Source organism: Oryzias latipes, chromosome 24 (assembly GCF_053564925.1).
Source record: "Oryzias latipes strain Hd-rR chromosome 24, Olatipes_Hd-rR_3.1".
Taxonomy (NCBI): Eukaryota; Metazoa; Chordata; class Actinopteri; order Beloniformes; family Adrianichthyidae; genus Oryzias; species Oryzias latipes.
The window spans coordinates 14,150,166-14,174,605 of NC_136260.1; the positions used below are offsets into that span (position 1 = coordinate 14,150,166).

The 24,440-nt window shown below is 36.8% G+C and overlaps 2 protein-coding genes across 3 annotated transcripts; one reads left to right on the plus strand and one right to left on the minus strand.

The window, feature by feature from the left end:
- The first annotated feature begins 19 nt into the window (after positions 1–19).
- Positions 20–16,367, plus strand: LOC144981324 (uncharacterized). 2 transcript variants are annotated; one of them, XM_078942696.1, is made up of 22 exons: positions 20–184; positions 364–534; positions 888–932; positions 1,229–1,288; positions 1,800–1,838; positions 1,924–2,079; positions 2,759–2,929; positions 8,291–8,335; positions 8,542–9,780; positions 10,070–10,176; positions 10,469–10,527; positions 10,630–10,766; positions 10,861–11,079; positions 11,236–11,448; positions 11,535–11,672; positions 11,744–11,919; positions 12,480–12,644; positions 12,734–14,149; positions 14,260–14,301; positions 14,604–14,657; positions 15,696–15,756; positions 15,840–16,367. In XM_078942696.1, exons 1-22 carry the CDS (start codon positions 103–105, stop codon positions 15,911–15,913), a joined length of 4,869 nt encoding a protein of 1,622 aa, XP_078798822.1. In that variant the 5' UTR covers positions 20–102; the 3' UTR covers positions 15,914–16,367. The 2 variants fall into 2 exon arrangements, with proteins under 2 accessions (XP_078798822.1, XP_078798823.1); XM_078942697.1 differs by having other exon boundaries at positions 10,957–11,079.
- Positions 16,368–16,586: 219 nt separating this feature from the next.
- Positions 16,587–18,931, minus strand: LOC110014112 (trace amine-associated receptor 1-like). Its single transcript, XM_078942789.1, has one exon. It carries the CDS (start codon positions 18,857–18,859, stop codon positions 18,152–18,154), a length of 708 nt encoding a protein of 235 aa, XP_078798915.1. The 5' UTR covers positions 18,860–18,931; the 3' UTR covers positions 16,587–18,151.
- Between the last annotated feature and the right edge of the window lie 5,509 nt (positions 18,932–24,440).

A 24,440-nucleotide genomic window follows, 5' to 3' on the forward strand; every position in this document is an offset into this window, starting at 1 on the left:
ACCAGCCTGCTTTATCTTTTTTTTCCTGAAGATCCACAAACTGCTAATACAGATGTGATTTCTGTTGAGCTGAACACCACATTATTGACAGCAATCAACACGATGAGAAGCATTCTGGGAAACATCAGTTACCCGCTCAGCATCAATGGAGACACTCAGATCAATCAGGCCAACATTTCTACAGGTAAATCTAATGACAGAATGAAGGAATAGTCAAGGATTTGTGTCAACATGTTAAGTGGTTTTTATTTCTTGTAGTTTAGTTCAACAGATACAAATGACTAAACTGAAGTTCTTTCATGTTTGCAACAATTTCAAAAAAGTTTCTTGGATCATGCTGATGTCCTCCACATTTGTCTGCAGTTTGTTCTCCAATCAGAGATGGTTACCGGTGCATTTGTGAGGACCAGTATCGGTGGTCATGTGACCAGTGTCTGATGTATGGAGCATGTGACCAGATCTCTGCAGACTCATGTGGATGCATCAACGCCATTCCTTCTGACAGAAACTTCTGCCAGTCTCTGGTTCAACACAGTAAGAAGTTTGAATTGGATTTATTTAGCTAATTGTACCAAACTTCTTTATGTAATTTTGGCAAATTGAGTTTATAAACGTTGCTGTTAACAGTTTTCGACAAAGATGAAGATAATTTTTACATCCATAAAAAAACAATTTTTCGTCAATAAATCTACAAGAAAAAGATGTTCCTCTAAAAAAATTGACAAAGGACGGAATTTTTGTTTACCGTAACCTAATAGGACTTTTGGCTGATGTTTTTTTTTTTTTTTTTTTTGGCAAACTACAAATAATAATAATAACTCTTCTAAGCCTAACATGATTTGATTTAGCTAAATATTTGTTGAGAGTTTTCTGTTTTCTTTTTTTAGATTTTACAGTTTGTCCAACTGCAACTCCTAGGACATTTTCATCAAGTAAGTCACCATAAAATAATGATAAAGATATGACTGTAACAGCTTAAAGTTGGTCTTTATGTGAGTCTTTATATTAACTGAAAGAAGTTTTAAGAATTTAACTTTAATGTTTGATACTTTTTTTCCATCTGTCTTTCCTTTACATTTGAAATGTCTATTTACATTTCCTTTACATGTATTCAATATATTTTACAAATTGATCTCCAGTATTTAAACTAATCATTCATTTTAATTTGTCTGCAACATGAAAAAAAGATTTACAATTAGATTTTGTTTTTGTCTTTCCATTTCTTTAGATTCTCCGTCAGTTACCGCTAAAATTTTTACAACGCCTGACGTGACAACAATTATGACAGGTGACTGAATGACTTCCTCTTAATAACCCTCCTAATTTTTTTCTAAATGTTTACTAATCAAAACCGTTTTCGTAAAGACATGGTTTGGTCTGTTTTTTGTTGCAAAGTCTTTTAACAATGTTTAACACATACACACACACATATATATACACACACACATATATATATATATATATATATATATATATATATATATATATATATAAACAGCTCCATGAACATGTCGTTTTTATTATTTGTTCACTGCGTGTAGCTTACTTTATATTTCAATTATTTTAAGATTTATCTCTTGTTGCCACTGAAGTCTTTTAAATAAACACAAATGTGGCAGCAAAATGCAAGATAAAAACATTTATAAAAAAGTCAATTACGGTCTTCCACCACCCTGAGCAAGGCCTTTAGTGCCTTTAGGCAAATAAAAAAATATTTTAATGGACTTAAAATGGATTTGATATTAAAAACTTATTATCCGCATGCTTCATGACTTTTGATGAATGTTCCGTTTCCACAGATTTCATTACAACTACTGAAGATGTAACAACTATGACAGGTAACTAAAAGAAAATTGAACTTTTGTTCACTAAGCCATCAAATCTTAATGACAGATTAATAATGTGTTGAATGTCACCCTCCAGAGCTCCCCGCACCTGTTTATAACTACCGGGTTTCTGTTGAGCTGAACACCACAGACATTACAGTAATAGATAAGCTGAGGAGCATTCTGGGAAACCTCACAGACCTACCCAGCTTGAACAGACGGATACGGATAAGTCGGGCCAACATTTCTACAGGTAGGACTGTATGAAGGACCAGGACAGTCGCTGTAGAAGCAATAAAGCTTTTTGAGGAATTTCTGAAAAACCAACAAATTTACAAATAGATAAATTACACAGCAAAGTCTTGTGTAATTCCACATTGGAAATTGTACTTTATAAGATATATTGTACATATACAGTACAGACCAAAAGTTTGGACACACCTTCTTATTCAAATGAATGGGAAGGTGTGTCCAAACATTTGGTCTGTACTGTATTGTTGTTAATTGGTTGATAAATATTATGATTTGTAAACACATTTGGAAATTGACATATTTTCTCAAAATAGAAATAAGTCATGGAAATCCTCCATTTGATTAGTAAACCCTTTTTTATTTATCTATATTATCACCTCATATTACGTTTTCTGCCTCTTTTATTCTGCTGCTACATTTTCAAATGTGCTTTGCCAATTGAAATTTAATTTGCCAAACTTTTTGTGTGACACTGTCATAGAAAGAATAAAAAAGCTACACTGTTGCAAACATGATGTGGCAGTGTAAAAACTGCCACAAGACTCGTATTCAGAACATTTACACTTTAGGAATGTGTTAGGATTTAAACATTTTAAAATTCTATAGAGATATTAAAATGAACATAAAACATAAAAAAAAAACTGTTATGTGAATAATTTGTTTTCCATATCTGTCTGCAGTTTGTTCTCCTGTCAGCTATGGTTACCAGTGCAGATGTGAGGATCAGTACCTGTGGTCATGTGACCAGTGTCAGACGTATGGCTCATGTGACCAGGTCTCTGAAAACCCATGTGGATGCATAAATGCCATTCCTCCTGATGGACACTTTTGTCAGTCTCTGGATCAACTCAGTAAGAGTGTGAAACCAAAAAACAAAATCCAACAATAAGATTAGAAACCGCATTAATTCTATGAACAAAATTGACAAAAGTTTTCTTATATATTTTACTTTCATGTTATGTTTGTGATTTTTACTGGGATTGCTTTCATTTAACTTTTAATGTTTTGTGCAGAGCAGTACATTTATAAAGTTCGAGGCTTGGCTTATTAATAGTGCAAAATCAACCCGTATTTTATAATTGCACGGCTGCAATCTTAACTAAGCAGTGATCCCGTGCGGTCAGATCCTTTTTGCGCGCTCACCTGGATTTAGGCTCAGTGTTACGGGGGCGTTTTTGTCACTTGGGGGCAGGAACCTTTCTGGTTGATCTGATTGGCTAAAATTTCCATGTCAAGCAGTGGGGCGGGACTTTCATTTTGGGGCTTTAATAGAAAAGGAACGGCGGCTGTAACATGGATTAAAAGCATTAAAACAGTAACAAATGCAGTGAAATTCACATGAGAAATATTTACAGTGCAAAAAAAAACAGCTGAACTTTCTTACCTTGGTTTTGGGGCGTTCGTTAATGTTTTAATCCACGTTACATCTGCCGTTGTTTTCTGTGTATGCCTCTAACACGGGGGGGGGGGGCAAGTTTGACACAAAGAGCCAACATTTCTAACTGTGATCGTCAAACCCCCTCCATAACCCCCTCCTCTCCTTACAATACAACAGCACTGGATTAAATGGCGCAGTTTCAATTTTGAGTGTTTTTTCTGTATTTAACGTCAGCAGACATGACATACCGGTAAAACGTGCTGGTGTGTGTTTCAAAAAGGGAGCGAGTGCAAAACTGATTTGGTTGTGATTTATTTTTTAAGTCATCAATCAGCATTTAACATCCATCAAAGTCCTCATCTTCTGTATCTGAAACAGCTGGGCTACATTTCTATCAGACACGCCAGCTTCCCTTTCCTCATCATCAGAGCCCGTCTCTTTGCCATGCGGCTCCAAAGAACAGTGAAAGCACACACCTCAGGCCAAGTTTAAGTCCTGCAGTCCCAAAGTGCAGCGTAACTCGCCGGCCCTACTTCCTGGTAAGGGGGGAGGATGGACAGCTTTTCACGGTCACCTGCTGGAAGTTGCAGCGCTCAGCCTCAAGTTGTTCTTCCAACACAGGCCTTTCCTTTTCGCGGAAACTCAGCTGCTGCTGCGTCTTCTTGTCTTGTCGGAGTTGGTTTTCCAGTGTCCTCACTTGCGAACCATGGATTCATCATTTTAAATTCTCTGGCAGCTGAGGTTCGATAAGTTAGAAAGATCTTCACAGATTCTGACTTCCTGCTTCAATAACTCTTCTGATCAACGTTCAAATGTGTCAGCAAGTATCTCAATCCTTTTGTATTAACACAGAGAGTGAACCACAAATGCATTTCTGAAGAAAAAAGATCGTTTTTTGCCTTTTAAACAGAATTGTTCGCTTTAAGCTGTGAATGCAGACATGCAGCAGCCGGCTGCCAAGGGACCGTCAACAAAGTGTAACCTCTGTGAACTGTGAAACACCACTGTGTGAAAAACAATAACCTCACAAAAAAATCGTAAAATTATTAAAAAGCATATTTGTGTTACAATAAATATTTTGTAGGAAAGTCCATCTTTATTTTATCTTGTTGCATATACTTTTTAAAATTTTATTAGATATAAATCATGACTAATGATGACAGTAGTTATGAAGATACTGAAGCTACTGTCACCAAACCTTCTGTACGGACTAATAATGACCTTATTGTCATTCTAAAAAAAAGAATTAAATAAACACTTTGTTTATTTTTAGGAATTTTTCATATTTACTAATGGATCCAATTTGGTCAAAAATGCTCAATAGCTCTGAAGATGCTATAATTTTTTTTGCACAATTAGTTAGTACAGGTTTTGTGTCAGTAACTACAGCATCTTCAAAGCTATTGAGCATTTTTGACCAAATCTGATCAATATTTTAATATGAAAAATTCCTAACAACAAACGGCGTGAATTATGACATATCTTTGCAGTAGGACAATGAGGTTATGATTAGTCAGTACAGGAGGTTTGGTGACAGAAGCTTTAGTATCTTCAGAGCTATTGTGCATTTATGTTATAATTCATATCTCTATTAAATTTTAAAAACTATAGCTCGTGCTGGTTTGCGGCGCCTTCCGTCCGTGAAACCTGGGTTCGAATCCGGGCTGCTCCCTGTTCCCTTCTCTACCGGTCCCAAGCCCGATTGCTTTGAGAAGGTTGCGTCAGGAAGGGCATCCGGCGTAAAACATTGCCAAGTAAACCATGCGACTTGTTCGCTGTGGCGACCCCTGATGGGAAAAAGCCGAAAGAGAAAGAAGATAAGCAATAAAATAGAGGTTGACTTTTTAACAAAATTTAGTATAATAATAATAATTTAGCATGACTATGCTGACGAGTCTTCATTACCAGTTCATATAAATATAGACATGTATTTGCTTTTTAAAAGTTTATTGATTTGACGGTCCCTTGACAGCCTGTACGCTGCCCTTTCATTTCACTGCTTGAAATGAACAATTCCGATTAAAAGGCAATAAAAACGATCTTTTTTCTTTAGAAATGCTTTTGCATTTCACTCTCTGTGTTAATACAAAATGATTGAGATACTTGCTGACACATTTGAACGTTGATCAGGAGAGTTATTGAAGCAGGAAGTCCGAATCTGTGATGATCTAATTTATCAGAACTGCAGCTGCTTGATTCCCGTGTTCCTCTGCGTAGCTGATAGTTTGCAGTTTAAACTGTGCCTCATAATCGTGTCTCTTTGCATTTCCAGAGTTTCCAAAACTAATCTGTTCTGCATTATGCTCTTATCTGCACCTTTGTTCTATGGGGGAGGGAGGTCTTCTTTCACGTCCTCACCTCTCTCCGTACCATTCTCATGCTGTTCTCTCCTAGATCCTTTTTACCGAAGTCACACAACAACACATTAGGGCCGCTCTGTACATTTAGGAGAAAATGTAAGACTTTCACCTTATGGTTGTGAAAGTACTTTATATATAAAATATGATAAAAGGCAGAGAGACATATGCAGCTCCAGTGGCGCCTGTTAGCCCCCCCCCCCCCCCCCCCCGCTCTGAAAAATGAAAGTCCCGCCCCTCTGTCTCACCGATAAGACATGCAAATTTGGCTAATTAGATTAAACAGAAAGTTCATGCCCCTAAGTGACAAACACACCCTTGAACACCGCCCCACAAGTGACAAAAACGCCCCCTTAACAATGAGCCTAAATCCAGGTGAGCGCGCAAAAAGGATCTGACCGCACGGGATCACTGCTCGGTTAGGATTGCAGCCGTGCAATTGTAAAATACGGGGTCGCTTGGTCAGAATTGCGTCACAACGGTTGTAAGGTTCCCTCACTCAGTTCCTAAATACGCCCCCTCAGTTGTCTTTACGCCCTTTCAATTTATGGCAGAGATGTAATCCCATAGGTCCTACTTGACTAATTAGAATAAACATATTTTAGAATCCCTGGATACAACATAATACAGTAGACTACACTAGAAAACCTAATGTTTTCCATACTGTTGGGTTTCTGCCCTACATCCAAGCCCAACACCAAAGCTTGCAGACAAGCACCTCATTACCCAGCTTTCTGACATAACACTTGACTGTTAACAATGTGCCTTTTGGGGAAACATCCAAATACAAAATGTATGACATTGATTTTCTGTTGGACCACCACCTACAAAAAGAATCACAAGGGGCTTCAGCTGTTAGATTTGGGTGATGGTCAAATGCAGATCCCTCAATACTCTAATTTGTAGACACAGCCGCTGGCAAAAGGTACAGGAATTAGGAAATGGAAAGGAGCCTTAACTTGCACACGTTTATTGGTATGGGTTAGGTAGTCAGGCTTGCTTGTAAGATCAGTTTGGGCTCTAAGGCACAACTGTGTGACAGGTTGAACTCTACCACTGTCACATTTATCAAAAGTGGGTGGTCGGCCAGTTAAGTACGGAAATCTCCATCTGGTGTCGAGTGGAAGGCCGACTTTACACTGCATGGTTCAAGTGACCCAATTCAGATTTTTTCCTCTCATTTGGCAAAGATCGGATATGATCGGTGAATGTGTAAGCAGGACAAAAGCGCATGGATTCCGTTTTTCTCAGATCGGATACAGGCCTCTCTCATATGTGGAAATAAATCGGAAACGAATCGGATACGTGCATTTGCGTGTGCCATGTAAGCAGACAGATCGGATATTCCCCAGTAAATGCGAGTCGTACGTCAGTGATGGCAACTCAGGACACCACCAACTGAGATCACATGACTTATTAAGATGCTTTTTGTGCGCTGATTTTGCTGTCAGCGTGTTACCTTTCAGCCTCAGGCTTTAGACCGTAGTTGGAAACCGCTGTTATGTCCGGTCCGGACGCAAACGGTAACTAATGAAGCGGGACACCGTTGCTATGGAACAGGCTAGAAACCGTTTATTTCTTTGGGGGGCGTGTATGATGGGGACCGTGTGTGTGTGAGCGCGCGCACGCGTGCTTGCGTGTGTGTGTGTGTAAGGAGAGAGGGGGGGGGGTGAGTGCGGAACGGGGGACTGTCGGAGAACCGTAAATTAAAAATAAGGTGTCTCCCCCAAAAGTTTTGGAGTCTTTCTTAGCCCACTCTGGAGGCTGAGGGTTCAGAACGGAAAAGAGGAAATCTCCCCGTGCGTTTCTGACTACGGTCAGAAACGAGAAGTCATCGCGCAGGAAAGGTTCAACACTTGGATCAAACTGTTCGGACAGCACAACGTCTGCAAACACTTCCTCATTCAAAACTCAGAGAGAGCACATAAGACGGCCGACCAGCCCGTCCTTTTTACATCCCCGTGCATCCCCTCTGGAGCGCCCAAGGCAACGCCTCCTTCCGTCGCAGCCTTGCCTCCATGACAACCGCAATCACAAAAGTACGAAAGAGGTCCGCGGAATGCAGAAATACTGCCACGTAGTCCTCAGAACGTCCACGTTTGATAGTTTCAGCATTGTATAGTGTAAATGCAAAAATCAGATACGGGTCACTTTTAAAAGATGATGCAAGCGGATCGTCAAAAAAATCGGATATAGTCAGAAAATCGGATATGAGCATCAAGACCTGCAGTGTAAAGGCGGCCGAAATGTCCTCCCCCTCCAATGTAACCACAACTGATAAAGTGGCTCTCGGATGCCATTAAGCTTAGGGAGTCGTCACGCAGCTGACAGGTACCTCAGTCCGTTCATGTCCCTCCAAGAAAGAAATAAGACATGCTGAAGGGAATATTTATCTCATTGGTTGAGCAGCATAACATGGATAGATGATTGGTAGACTAATTACCTTTATTCCTATTTAAAACTTTTCTCTTTTTCAGACCTTACTGCCTGTCAAGATAACCCAACAACTCCACCAGCAACAGGTAAAACAAAATATCCCTTCAGTCCAGTGATACACACTATAAATATATTTTCTATTTTTAACCAAAGTAAAACACTCTATAATTGATTTCTACATTATTTTTAAGTCAAATGTTGCACTTGTAAATCAAGAGAACATGAATATATGTGTACTTTAAAGGTTAATGGAGAATCATTATAAAGTTGTATCTAAACTCTGCATTTTCAGCAACTGCTTGGACTAGCCAAAGTTTCAGAACCACGGGAGCTAATGACTTAACATCAGTCAACACCACAGAAACAACTTACAGTTTGACGACTCCTATTATGTCCCCTACGCCAACTACAAGATTTTCTATTGGAATCCCCACCACACCCAGAGAACCGACAACTGCCAATTCCACAGTTACATCCACCACAAGAAAAGAAACAACTACTGTAATATCCACAGGGTTCCCCACAACTCAAACTGTTGCAATTTCCACTGATATTCCTTCTATAACTGAAGAACCAACTACATCAATTTCCACAGTTATCAGCGCCACAACCAAAGAAATAACAAATGCAAGATCCACAGCTATTCCTACTACAACCAAAACACAAACTCCTTCAGTTACTATGGTTAGTCCTATCCCAACCGAAGCGACTACAAATGCAGTTTCCACAGTAATTCCTACCACAACTGAAGAACCAATTACTGCAATTATTCCAACCACAACTGGTGAAACAACTGAAACACAAACGCCAGCAGTAACTACAGTTATTTCTGCCACAACTGAAGCAACAAGTAATGCAATTTCCACAGTTATTCATACCATAACCAAAGAACCAACTACTGCATTTTTAACAAGCATTACTACAACAACAAAGGAAACAACAACTCCAGCTTCAACAGTTATTTCTACAGCAGAAACACAAATGTCACCAATTACCATATTTATTCCTAGTACAGTTGAAGCAACAACCAGAGAAGTTTCTACAGGTTTTCTTACAAAGACCGATGAACCAACTACTGCAACTTCAACACTTAGGGCAACCACAACCGGACCAATAACAACTGTAAATCCCACAGTCATTCCTACCACAAGTGAAAAACCAACTATTAAGGTTGTCACAGTTATTCCTAACACAATCAAAGAACCAACAACGGCAATTCCCACACTTCTCACCTCTGACAAAGTGCCAACCACTGCACTTATTCCCACTACAACAACTACTACAGCCACTACTACTACTTCAACAGTGCCCACTACGACCACTAAGCCTATGAATAACACAACAGAAACTATTGCTACAACTACCACCGCTACAGCTACAACAACTACCACCACAAAGGCTACCACGACTACCACCATAAATAATACCACTACTACTACTACCAAGGCTACCACGACTACCACTACGGAGGCTATCACAACAGCCACATTTACAACAATTAAGCCCACTACCTTTACCCCTTCTTTTACAGGTAAGACTGTGTTATTGAATAACTTTTAGATAGTTTACAAATGGTCAAAACTTTAATCAAATTCAATGCAGAAAAAAAACGATTTTACACAAAGGTAGATTTATTTCTATGAGTTACACAATTTTGTTTCAACAATTTTTTATTTCTCTGATTACAGTCTTTTTTTAGTTCACATGTAAAAACAGGCTAATTACCGGTATATCAGGTTTTTGTGAACTTTTGAAAATTGTTTTTAAATGTTTACCTTTAAAATAAATATTTCATTGTACTTTTCACTTATTTCAAACAGCAATTGACATTGCAGTGTCAGTCACATTTGACATGGTGTTCAGAAATGAGTTCAACGATAAGACAAGCTCTGCATACCAAAGTCTAGAAAAAAATATTACTACAGAGGTGAGTGCATTTAGTAAAAACGTTAAAACTTTCAGCCTTTTCATGAATGTACTTTGATTTTTTTCTACGATTCTTTTGTCAATTTTTTATCATTTTTCCTATGAATTATTATGCGCAACTGGATATGGGATATGAATTACAGGCTTTTATTTTCCTTTACTTTATTATTTTATTCTGGGATGCCCTGTGTTAGTTTTATGTATGAGAAGTGCTATAGTAACTACAGTTGATTAACATAAACTAAGGTTCATATTTGTTCACATTGTTGTTTCCTAAAACCATAATGCCACAGCTAAAGAAACAGTACAGCTCTATCAACGGGTTTGTCGGAGTGACCGTGACAGGATTCAGGTATGTACATTTCCTAAAATGAACTTTTAACATTCTAAATACTTGGCATCACATATAGAATTTCATTTTTATTTTTTGCGTGTGTGTTTTTTTATTTCTTAGACAAGGAAGTGTTATTTCAGATTTTGTCATTTCAACAGCAGAGGATTCTGCAACACAAATTACTGAAGCAAACAAAGACCTCAAAAACACTTTAAAGTCTATTGCTCCTGTACTGAAGTCTACTGCACAGTATAGAAGTAAGGGCTGGTTTGTCTTCTTTCTCAACAATAAGAAGGCAGGAACTGAACAATTAAGTGTAAAACCATAACAGTAATTTATTATTATCCCAAGGTTCCACCAAGATTAAATTCAATTCTACCTACCTAACTAATACAACAATGACGTTGATATGTGGACCTCCTAAGGGTGATTTACTTGACATTGTAGGAAATATTAACAGTGCTGAGTGGAAATTTGAAAACATAAACATTTCACCAGGACGTCGGACCTTTACTACTCGCAGTAACACTTCTATACTTACTGTAAACAATGTCAATCCTTTCGATGCTGGTAAGTAGAAAATTTTTTTTTACTTGAAAAATACTTGTACATTTTACAATTTAAGTGCCCAAACAATTTTTATAGAATGCTTAAGCATAATATTTTAGAAAGGTAACTAAAGTTTTGATATTACTAAAATCCAAACTCTTTTGTTTTTAATTACAGGGCTTTATGAATGTGTCCTCAAAGGAACAAACTTTGAGTTTTACCAAAATGGAACTGTTGAAAAAGTTAATATTCAAGCAGCTCCTGATGTAAAGGTGGTCACAGTAAAAAACATTGAGTGCAATGTGGGAAATAAAGCAAACCTTAGTTGTTGTGTTCAGCCAATCTATAACATCACCTGGGCTCAGCCTCCATCAAGCGTACAAATATCAAGTAAATATGATTCACAGTTGTTGAAATTTCAATTATAGGATAATGGAAAAGACTGTTTCCAATTTAATAAAATCACCTAATTTTAGGAACTACAAGCTCTCCTGATGAATACTGCATCAACAACGAATATACAATAACCAGCTGCGATGACATAACATTCACATGTAAAGTTAATGAATACGATGGGTACGAAAAAACAACAACACTGAAATTCTTTAAAGGAGGTAAATGTTGAAAACATGTTCACAATTTGTTCTTTTACTGCCCCATTAACCAAACAACTCTATGTCTTAAGCTCCTACATGCACGGGTGATATATACGGGGACGGAAAAGAAGGTTCCATAGCAGATGTTGCATGTCCAGAAGGTCAAAAAGGAAGAAAAAAAGCCATATGTAAAGGAAATAAGTGGGAACTCATTGAAGACAACTGCATTCTAACCGTAATAACTGATTTATTTGATAAGTCAACGGTAAGTAATTTTTCTGTAACAAATATAGCATCAACATTTAGAATGAATACATACTTTCCACCAGCACTTTCTTGCATTTTATCTTTTAAAATAAAGAATTTTCAACATTCTTTTTAATGCTCTACAGATTTGTAATTTTTAGATTACAAGTTTCAATTAACCAAAAGAAAAAGAATCCTTGAACACCATTCAGCCTTGCTAAAGTGAAATGAATTGTGATGTTTCAGCGCTCAGACCCTCATCAGGAAATTTTATTTCTGCAACTGCAGTTATATTAAATTTTTTTTATCTTATTTTTTGCTACACATAAAAATATAAAGCCAATCAAACATGTCTCTTTTAATTATGCAAGTATGACAGAACATACCTCAACAACAAGGTCTGTTGCACATGATTGACAGAAAAAAAGAAAAAATACCCTAAGTGTTTTAGTCAGTAAGCTCTTATCCCAACTGCATACAGATTTTTTGCAAGACCAGGAGACAGTTGTTTATTTTACTTCCATGTGGTTTGGTGGTAAGTTCTGGTTACTTTTTTTTTTTCAATCTTTGTTCTTTTAGGAACTGGTGCAAGAAAATGTACAGACTTTTTCAAGTGATCTCCAAAAGGCTGTTAATGATAGTAAAACTGAAATTGCAAAGTCATCTAAGAGCGTATCTACTATTGTCAACATTCTAACTACCATCGCAAATGTGTCAACTTCTGTCACTACAGATGTCATGAGGGTAAGAGTCTATCTTTTAGTTGACTGCAATTAGAAGACCCCAAAGGTTTAATGGGGTTTTGCTCTAACTATGAAATGTCTGATTTACAGAATGTGCTACAGACCATTGATGTCCTCGCAGATGATGGCGTCAAAGAGTCCTGGGAAACCCTGAATAAAGATAGAAACAATAATGCTGGTTCAAAATTACTGGAATCACTGGAGACACTCTCAGGATCCTTGAGTGGGACGGCTGATATCTCCACTGAACAAATTCATCTCATCAGAACAAATGCTACTAACTTTGAATCTCCAAATTCCACAGTTTCCTTGAAAATCTCAGACAATGATGGTTTTTTTGACAATGATAGTTTAATGACCATCATCATTATGAGCACCTTTAATAATGTCATGCCAGCTCGAAACTCATCCTTTGACTTAAGTCTCTTTAATGGAACCAGTAATGGAACATCTAACCCAAACAATGCAAATCGTGCTATCAATGCAGCTGTGGTTCTTGTCAAAGTAAATCAAACTGTTCAAAATGTCAGTTTTGAATTCCAAACCTTGAATGAAACCCTGAGCCAGGAAACACAGTGTGTCTTCTGGAATTTCACGCTCTTAGAAAACTTTGGTGCCTGGGATGATGAAGGATGCAAGTTTGTTTCTAGAATTAACGATAGAGTAACCTGCAACTGTACCCACCTAACATCCTTCTCGATTCTCATGGCAACAAGCATCCCTGAAGATAAAAGAGACATCCTGGACATAATCACCTACATTGGAGTTGGAATATCTCTGGCAAGCCTCGTCATATGTCTCATCATAGAGGGATATGTATGGAAAGCTGTCACCAAAAACAGCACTGACTTGATGCGTCACATCTCTATTGTTAACACAGCCCTGTCTCTGTTGATCGCAGACATTTGTTTCATCATTGCAGCCTCTTACTCACAGAAGGCCCTTGATAACAAAGATGGAGACTTTAAAGTTCTGATTGGACAATGCAGTGCAGTGACATTTTTTATGCACTTCTTCTACCTTGCTCTGTTCTTCTGGATGCTCGTATCAGGCCTTCTGCTCTTCTACAGGACAGTGATGGTTTTATCCCACATGTCAAAGTCCCTCATGATAGCTATAGGCTTTGTTATAGGCTATGGTTGCCCTCTGATTATTGCTGTTACCACTGTTGCTGCTACAGCACCAAGTCAAACATACATCAGGAAAAATTACATTTGCTGGCTTAACTGGACTGAGTCTAAAGCCCTTCTGTCATTGGTCATTCCAGCCCTGGTTATAGTTGTGATCAACATTATAGTTGTAATTGTGGTTTTGTACAAAATGATGAGAAGAACTTCAGCAAACACCATCCAGCCGGATGAGAAGAACAGCTTTGTAGTTATTCTAAGATGTCTGGCCATCCTGACACCTTTATTTGGACTGACTTGGGCCCTGGGGATTGGAACAATGGTTTCTCCAAGAGGAAAAGGAATCCACATAGCCTTCGCATTCTTTAATTCCCTGCAGGTATTTATACATTTAAAGATAAAAGGCAGCATATTTTTACAAATGTTTCAATATTTTGGGTGTTTTTTTGTCCACACTTTGTTAATGTAAACATGTTTGACTCTCCACAGGGTTTCTTCATTCTGGTGTTTGGCACCTTGTTTGATTCCAAGGTAGGTTGGGTCAGAGGGGGCCGTATAAAGACAAAACAAATCACATCATTTTGCTATTAATAGTAAAGTTCACGTTTTATTTTAATAAATCATTACAGCTGTAAAAAAAAAAAAAGATTTTTGCCAATTTGACATGCCAAACATTAAAGACTTTGTTTTAATTCTTTTCAGATTTAACCCCAAATCAATGAAAAGTAGAAATATCGCATGAAGTCTACCAGAAATGTGTCAAATGTCTGTTTTATTTAGTTGTTTAAAGTTTAAGATGACATTACTAATGATATCACACTGTTTCTACACAGATTCGTTCAGTTCCCTCAAGCAGAACTCCTTCTATAAACTTCATTTCGACAACAGTAAGTCAGTAAAACAATGTATACATTACATGCAGTTGTATTTTTTCACCAGGGGGCAGGGGGGGACTTCTTTTTATGTCACAGAACAGTTTGTTTTCTTTTTAACCTTTTCCAGAAATAATGTAATACTACCTCATTTACCCCAATATAAGTAAAGAAAAACTCACAAATGAAATTTGAATCTTAATTTATGTCCTTCATCATGAGAAAAATACTATAAGAACATACAATAAACACCAAAACAGAAAACATTTGCATCAGCATGGATCTTTAAATACAATAGTTAAAAACAGCTGTGGATGATTATAAACATTAACCTGGTTTCACCAAAACTAAACTGCACAATCTGCAGGAATTTGACATACTGGTAACGTTTTGAAGTTTTCAAGTGAATAATGATGACCCATTTTATAGTAAAATCAACATTAAGCCAAATAGTACTTTATTTGCAGAGTTCAGAACATAAATATGATGGTTTTGACTCACATTTTTTTCCTTACCACAATGGTGTGTTTTTTTCCCTTAAAGGTTCAAACAAATACATTGCTTGCTAGCTAGGCAATGACATCCTATTGTGACTTCTCTGTCAGCCAACAGCTACTTCACTTACTGAAGAGTTGGCAACATTATCTCAGTCACACAGGCCTTTAGGCTATGCTCGCCTCACTCACTGAATGAACATTTACTGAATCCCTCTTAAAACTCAGGTCTTTCCCACAGAACATAGTTAAAGTTGATACAGACATCTCTAGTTACAAAAATACCTTAAACTGACACAAGAACAATGTTTTACATTAAATATTTCCCCAAGCTACATTCTGTGCTTACCTTGCTTCCCGATGCAATTGAGAAAAAGAGCAGAAGCAGCAGAAAGCTGAAACAGGCCTTCAAAATAAAAGCATTTCTTAAAACTGTCATTTATGGAAAAGTTCTGAAATGCAATCAGGATTTAGACAAAATTGACACCAGTATAATTATTTATGTTACATACAAAAATCAAACCTTTTTAAGCTGACTTTGCCATGTTTTGTCTTTCAGAGCACAAGTGGAGGCACGTCTTCTTTTGGTGGATTAGTGAACCAACTCCGTGGAAGAAGAAGTAAGTCAGTTTTCATTCAAAATCTGTCCTTTTTATAAATCTCAATTACTCAACTGTTTTGTTTGTTTTGTTTTTGTTTCCAGATGTTTACCAGGTTTCCCAGGCCAGGAGCCACGGCAACAACAGCGGTTCCTCAGAGTCATACAGCATGATATAAATCCTGACAGTAATGCATATGCAAGCAATAAGAAGAAAATGTGTCTTATTTGAAATGTGTGTTTTGTCTTAATTCTAAATGAGATGTGCAAAAATCAAAATTAAGTGCAGAATAGTTTTTAGTGTGAAATTTTGTGCAATTGTACTCTGAAGAACAACTTTTCAGTTTTTTGTGAATTTTGTGACTTGTAATCCTTTTTGTCCTTTTGTGCAGAAAATAATATAATGTAAAGAAATAACTTAAACAATACAAGTTCTGTCAAAGCTACATTAATGTAAATTAACAAATGTAAATGATAAAACAATGTAAATATGAAAAAAATTAGAGGAAGTGTGTTCTTAATGAGGTGATGATGCACAGATTTTCAACTGTTTAAGCTTCAAGATGACTGAAGCTAGAAACAACTGAATAATTTAACGATGTATGTGAAAAATAAAAATACCTAAACTACTAACTACTGTTTAAATATGATCATTTGTGCTTAGTACAGATCTACTTTGATATGATTGTTTACTTTGCCTCTTCTACTGAAGATGTAAATGACTGTTGGGCCTTTGGGTACCTGGGCTGTCTCTCAGGGGTAAACTTCAGGTGACCAGATGGAAATTTGCCTCAGTGGTAATGCAATGTTTGAAAGCACTTTAGAGTTAGTTGTCATGTGAGGGAGGCTCGAGAGCCGGTAGGACCCAGACGCAGAGACGGGAGGCAAAACGGTTCCAGTACTAGAGGGTTTAATGACCAACAGACAAAAGGCGCTGCAGAGCAGGATGACAAGAACAAAACAAAAACTCACTGTGGCGTGGCGAGGAACATGAAACGAGGACGCTAGACAGGAATGATGTAAAACACACGACCAGACGTTAATGGACCAGCACAAGAGGAAGGCAGAGACAAGACTTATATACAGACAGGGCAGACAAGACACAGGTGAACACAATCAGGGCAGATGGGGACCAAAAAGTACAACTCAAGACACGACAAGACAGGATCCCTTTCAAAATAAAACAGGAAACAGAACCAAACAAGACAGAACAAGAACTAAAGCAAAAACCAAGACAAAACAAACTCAAACCATGACATTAGTCACCACAAACACAAAAACAGCTGAGGTTTGTCAATAGCCAAGAAGACGTATAATATTTTATTTTTTGAGTTTACCATTATTTGTTGCAATTTTGAATCTTGTTTGGAACTGAACCCTAAGAAAGCCATACAAAAACGTAAACATAAACAACCCCTAGAATTTAGGAACTAATAAAAGCCTGCTGGTGCTAGACTCAAAATTTGGTTTCAAAATTCTCTGTGGCTTATGCCGGATGCCCTTCCTGACGCAACCCTCTCAAACAATCCGGGCTTGGCACTGGCACACAGGAGTAGAGAAGGGAACAGGGAGCAGCCCGGATTGGAACCCTGGTTTCACGGACGGAAGGCGCTGCAAACCAGCACGAGCTTAACCGGCTCACTTATGTATCTCAATGATGTTTGATGTAGATATTATTCATAATACTATTATAAAAACTCAAATCAAGAAAACGGCTTTCAAACATTATAAATGTTCTCATTTATTTAAAAGTTATTACATATTTGATCTATATGAATAAAGGATTAATAGAAACTAAAAAACATTGCACATTTCCAACCCTTTAAAAAAAGAATAAGATAGAAAAATGTCTTCCTGGATTAATATAGAAACCTTCCCCCTAAATACTGAATCCATATTTACAATTAATACCTCTAGAAAAAAAAAAGACCAGTTTCATTTCTAGCAATCTGGCCAACTATAGACTAATATTAATACCAATATTAATATCGCCCCATTATTTCAAAAATCCTGGAAAGAGTTTTAGTTAAGCAGCTTTACTGCCACCTACAGGACAATAGCAACCTTGAATATTTTCAGTCAGGGTTCTGAAAATACCACAGCACTGAAACTGCATTAGTTAGAACAGGGATGCTCATTACGTCGATCGCAATCGACCAGTCAATCTTCAAGGACATGAGGGTAGATTGCAGGCCAGCAAAAAGAAATAACCAAAAAAATAAAAATATATTTCTAAAAGAAATGTCAGCGAATCAAAATCCTTAACGGGAAGCGACTTGATTGACATGCAGAACGGCCAGTCGAACGTCCTCTGAGACATATGTCACTGTTCATGTATGTTTAAATACACTGAGCGCAAATTCTGTCTAAATCTTAATTTGAAATTCCAAATGGTAAGAAGAGCAGCATTAACAATTTCAGAATAATTGTGCACTAGTTGAGTAACTTTGAAAGATTTTTCCAGACATTATGATTCTGAAAGCTGACCTGAACCAGCTGTAGAAGAAGGCATAGATTAAAGGGTTCAGCATTGAGTTTAACAGTGCGAGCCAGTTTAGTGTTTCAATCACAGGGATCTGGGGAGGGGTGACAAACAAAGGCTGGAAAACAACACAAATAAAACAAGGAGTAAGACATAAAAGAAACACTCCCATGACAATAGCCAGAGTTTTTGTGGCCTTTCGCTCCATCTTACTAACTTCACTCTTTGAGCTGCTGGTGTTCTGGATGCTGTTCACCTGTTTTTGTGCTACGAGCAAAATCTTAAAGTAAATGCAGAGCATTATGATTGCAGGAAGGTAAAACGAGAAAACTGGTCCTAGAGAGTTAGCCACCACAACTTCACTTGAACAGTTCTCCTCACATGAACCTTGACTGAATCCAGCAACTGTAATGGTGATCCCAATAAACACAGAGATGCCCCAGCTCACCAGGATCATGATGGCAGTTACCTGAGCTGTGATTCTTGTTCTGTATGTCAAAGGCTGACACACAGCATAGTATCTGTCAATGGAAATGCAGCACAGGTTCAGAATGGAAGCTGTGCATAGAGTGATGTCAAAGCTGTCACGGATTTTGCAGAAAAGGTCCTCATGATACACACATGAGCTTACAGTGACGGCCATACTGAAAGGAAAGACTAGAACTCCAACCAGCAGATCAGCAACGGCTAGAGAAAGGATGAGGTAGTTAGTGGGAGTGTGGAGCTGTTTGAAATAAATGACAGATGTGATCACAAGAAGGTTTCCACATGATGTGACAATAGAGAGCGAGCCAAGGAGAATATACAACAAGACACAGACAAAAGAGGGGTTACTTGTAAATACATACGTGCTATTTTGTAAATTATAGCAGGGATGTATATAGCTGAGAACATATAAACCAATAAAATTGTCCTTCCTGTCTGAGCTGGTCATTTCTGTGGAATCAACCTGGAATATAAAAAGAGGAAAAAAAGAAAAAAAATGTTTTTATCTGTATTGTTTGTAAAATTCAGCATTTAAAATTTACCAATGTACTTACCTGAGAAAATACAGATTTCAAATTCTGTTGCAAATTTGTCAAATGTCTTTCAGTTTAAACGATCCTTATTGTGTTCAAATATTTTTCAAAAGTTCTTTTTTATGTTTAGAGGTATAATATGAGGAGGAAAAGTAAGATTGCAGTACTGTAGGTGCTCCGGACCATTTTCAACACGTTTTCCGCTCAAAAGTTGATATTTTTCTTTATGTTTTTCCTCGTCTGGAGTAACCTGCATAACAGTGAAGTTAAATTGTGTTAAATTAATTTTTCAATAAAAACACACAGTGTTCTTTTTGTTGTCTACAAGACGTTAACCTTCAAGTTTTCCAATACATGGATGGTCTCTTTCTGTTAAACATGGATCACCTTAGTTATATTGATTTCTTTAACATCTTTTTGTATAGAATTTCATTAATCGCAACAATAACAAATATTCTCTAACATGCTGTAACTCCTTAACTGTTTACATGTGACAATTTTCTATATAATATTGGCTATGCACCAATATGCAACACATTTGTTAAGTGTTGCATAAAAACACAAAGCTGCTTTTCTCTGCTGATTTACTTTCAAAGGCTGCTTTTCTGGAATTACGTTCATTACATCAACAGTGGAAAAGTTACAGAAGTTGAATGAATGTCAACACTGGAGCAAACACTCTGGTGTGAAACCAGTTGAATTACTATTAGGTTTGTTTTTTTTGTCTTGTTTTGTACTATATTGGATGATGCATTTTTTAGCAAAGCACTAACACAAGTATTGAGTACGGGTGGAAAGTCAAAAAGTTCCTTCTGCATCTGAATTTTCTTTGCTTTTGCATGCTTTCAGTATGTGAAGCTGTTCACCACTAGAGGGCGGTAGTTCCTCACAGACATCCAGCTGATGATGGGTTAGAAAAAAAATCACCTTCAAGACATTTTAGTCTTGAGTAACACTATCAAAGGTTTTTTTTTCTTTGAAGAGAAAAGAAAAGTGTCTATATATTTATGACCTGCATCTTTTTCCTATTTACATACTGCACACATTAACCCGGAAGAGCGACCTTTACATCCTTAACCCATAATAACCAATGGTGAAATCAGTGTAATAGAAAAACATCAGAAACATGTTGGTTTGTGGTATATTCCACATCATTTTATCTTTAGGGGAAATAGGTCTTTGTTCTTCTGGATTAAGAAAATTCCAGCATCTAAGATTCTGGGTTATCTGACTGTTGAAGAACTTAAGCAGCCAACTGTCATCACACCATCTATCAAATCTACAGAAAAATGATAAGGAAGATCAAACACAAAAAAGATGCAAAGAATGCAAAAGTGAGCAGAATAATTTCAGATTTTTTTTTTTTTACCATACTCTTATTAACAATTTGAGTGATTGTGCAATCACATAATCATAGCAGTTTGTTTTCCTTTACCTCCGCAATACTTCCATTTAGAACTGGTTGTTTTGGCTTTTTTAAAACTTCATATTTATTATACCAATATGATATTTCAATGATATTAAACCTTATCTAGGATCCTTTGAAAAATTTTAAGTATTTAAATGTATTTAAAAAAATCATTTTAACAAACCATTTATTATTATGTTTTTATAAGTTTTTTGCAAAATAACATGTCCATGTGGAAAAGAAAACCAGGCTGACAAAGGTGACATCACCTCAGGAGTAAGTATAAAGGGGTGGCCATGGTGATCGCTAGAATTTTGGCATCTAACCCTGACAAAGAAACCCAATTTTTGTTGTTTGGTCAAGTCAAAACTTGAAAAACAACGAAGGAGGAAGGCTGAGCCAATGATTTATGGTTGGTTTGCTTTTTTTCTCTCCAAACTTCTCTTCTGAATTTTTTAAATGTAGCACATTGCACCAATATTTAAAAGGAGCAATTCATAACCTTAGACGCTATGTTAATAAAAGCACGTAGTAAAATCATGTTAACTCAATTACTACAGAATTTAAACCCAGACACAAAATAAATGTAAGCATACAATCTACTCTATTCATGTTATTGAGACATTCAGTCTGTTCCAGAATGCGCTGAACGTTGCTTTTGAATGCACTTTTGTTATGTTGTTCACACTGGACTTCCACTACCTGATACTAGCGCATGTAATAACAATTGGATCAGGCTTGGTCAAAAATGTCAAAGTGGTGCAAACATCGCCAATCTTGCTCAGCCCTTTTCAGTCACAGATCCATTCTGATTTATGAAAGACTTTGTGTTATTTAATTTCGGTCAAGCACAAATAGCAGATATTAATTTCTCTTTCATGATCACTTTTCAAGCAATTGGCTCTTCTGTGTTTTGAAAAGAACACTACTCATACATCACTACCATAGCCGAGGCCCTGGTTGGTCAAAGATCACCTGGTTTAACTTTTTTTGCATTAGTGACATAGTGTTTTGTACATAGAGCCCAAAAACAGACTTTAAAACTTGGGTAGCGATGTGATAACATGAGTGTTATAACCGCAGAAGCCCGACTTTCATAGGAAGCAGTGGCTCTAATGTGTGTCCCAGCTTGGTGAGAAAATAGCATTACAGTGCAGAACTCCAGTGTTAAAGCCTTAACAGTCTTTTGCGAAAGACAAAAGTCACCAAAGTAAAACAAGGATAATATCAAATACTAAACAAATACAAATACAGTGTATTGAAGTGCTTTCTGGAAACAACAGGCAATACCAGCAGTGAAACCTGGCACAGTTTCAATAAGGAAGACCAACCTCGCTTCCAGTAACTTGGAGGTATGTTTTATCTCTACGCATTCCAGGCGGTTTCATCAAACATCCATTACCCAATCCCAATCCTCTGTACTCTTCTATTGTCTGAACTTATTCAAGGTGTCTGGGTCCTAACCGCAAAAAATTAATAGATTTATTAAACGTATTACTTATTTTTAGACATTTAAAGTTTTATGTGGCTACAATATCTTTTTAACATGACCTAAATTTTAATGTTTTTCTTTAATTTAAAGTTTTGCTTCTTTTTTTCCCCTCCCAGCTTGTTAAAAAACTTGATAAAATCATGAACTGTCAATTCATTTATCTATGCAGGACAGTTTAGGTACATGTGTCCATCCACGAGACTGATAATAAAATTATTTTACATATTTTTAGAAAACGTAACATTAGGGATTTTTTTCAAAACCTGGACAGCAAGTTAAAAAAATACAACTGGAAAACAATAAATGTATAAATTGTTGTAATTAAATAAAACTTTCCTTGCATATTTGCTTTGTTAGAAATTTGAGCTTTGTGCTAGTTTAATGAAATTCTACAATTTATTCTCCAAAGCCACAGAGGTGGACCCATTACGAGTTGGTTTAAGGTTTCAGTTAAACTACACAGGGAAGATAATGTGGTTTTAGTGGCATCAATTTGCAGATTGTTATTAGACGTGTGAGAAACCAGCAGAGCAAGTTTCCCAATCTGGACACAGATCTGTTGTTAGATTTGATTGTGAGTTGGTATATTAGTGCAGACAGGAGTTTACTGAGTTTCATGGACCTGTGAGCTGAAGGAGATGTCTGTGGAATACGGAGATGTCCTGATACTTTTCTGTCTGGAAATTTAAAGTGGCGTTTAGAAGCCAAGGCCGTCATTTTTGAAAAAAGGAGATGCTTTTGGATGAAGGCAACTTACTTGTTACCTTTAAATGAAGGTAAGAAAGGATCTTTAGTTTCATATTTGTTGCATTAAAATAATTTCTATAAAGATGATGCAATCTAATTCTTACAGTAAATTTGTGTTGTGAAACTACTAAAGAAAAAATTGATAAACAGGTTATGTGTGATGGTAGAAAATCTGTCCTGTGTAAACATCTGGGAGAAAACTTTCCAAACCTTTCATGATGTGACTTGATTTTAGAAAATATGGATAATAAAATTCAGAAGCTTATATTTATTAATATGTAGATAAATAATATATTATAGATTCTAAAATGAACAGAGATGTAGGTTTAGTTTTTTTTTTTTTAGACGATTCTCCTATGAGCTTTTTGGGGTTTACTAGTTTTGCTATTATGATTGAGTTTGCTGAGCAAAAATTGGTACACTGGAAGTTTATTAAGTGTAAATGAGTATAAGTGTAGCAAGACCATGCACTGAATTTGAACATTTTAGTTTTACTATGTAGATAGTACATACAGAGTAAACTTCAAGTATACTGCCTCACTTTTAGTATAGACAAAGTATACTTGCAGGACACTTAAATTGATTACTTCTTGCTAAGGGTTTTTTAGTTGAAGTGTTTTATATACAGTCAGAACCATAAATATTTGGACAGAGACACATTATTTCTCATTTTGTTTCTGTACATTACCACAGTGAATTTTAAATCAAACAACTCAGATGCCATTGAAGTGCAGACTTTCAGCTTTTATTCCATGGGTTAAACAAAAAGATTGCATAAAAATGTGAAAAACTAAATATTTTTTTTAAACATAATCCCTTCATTTCATGGGCTCGTAAGTCATTGGACAATTGACTTCCATGCTATTGCATGGGCAGGTGTGGGCAATTCACTCGTTATGTCATTATGAGTGAAGCAGATAAAAGGTCTGGAGTTGATTAGAGGACTCATGCTTGCATTTTAAAGATTTCGCTGTGAACAGAGACCATGCGGTCAAAGGAGCTCCGAGAAAAAGATAGAAAGCACTGGTGAACTCAGCAACCCAAAAAGACCTGGGGCCTCATTTATAAACGTTGCGTACGCACAAAAGAAGGCGTACGCCACTCTCTACGCAATAGTTGAGATTTATAAAAAGCAAACTTGACGGGAAAATGTGCGGTCCTTCACGCAAGCTCTGACCCAGGCGTACGCACAAAAACGGGTGAAATGAGAAACGGTGACACCGTCGGCAGATGGAAGAAACACGTGAAAGTGAAAATGACAATACTGCCTCTCATAAATAACATGAAGACTTCACAAAGCAAGTCTTACAATTAACAGCCTACATGAACACCCGTTTGATCGATCAGCAGTGAAACAAAGAAAAAAAATCAAACGAAAATTACAACAGAAATTCAAATGAACACTTATTTGCAAAAAGAAAAGTGAAATATGTTCTGCAATATTGGCATGTTGTGCAATTCATCCTCATAAATAATATAGTTAACAGAACGAAATAATGTACAAAACTGACATTCCCGTCAATGTGTCCGTCTGGCGGAGCAGATATAGGTGCAATCA

Coding starts and splice junctions, on each gene's coding strand:
- LOC144981324 (XM_078942696.1), top strand. CDS start 103: ATGAGAAGCATTCTGGGAAACATCAGTTACCCGCTCAGCATCAATGGA. Junction 1,839..1,923: donor AGATGTAACAACTATGACAG/GTAACTAAAAGA, acceptor GTCACCCTCCAG/AGCTCCCCGCACCTGTTTAT. Junction 11,920..12,479: donor ATTTATTTGATAAGTCAACG/GTAAGTAATTTT, acceptor TTGTTCTTTTAG/GAACTGGTGCAAGAAAATGT.
- LOC110014112 (XM_078942789.1), bottom strand. CDS start 18,859: ATGGCCGTCACTGTAAGCTCATGTGTGTATCATGAGGACCTTTTCTGC.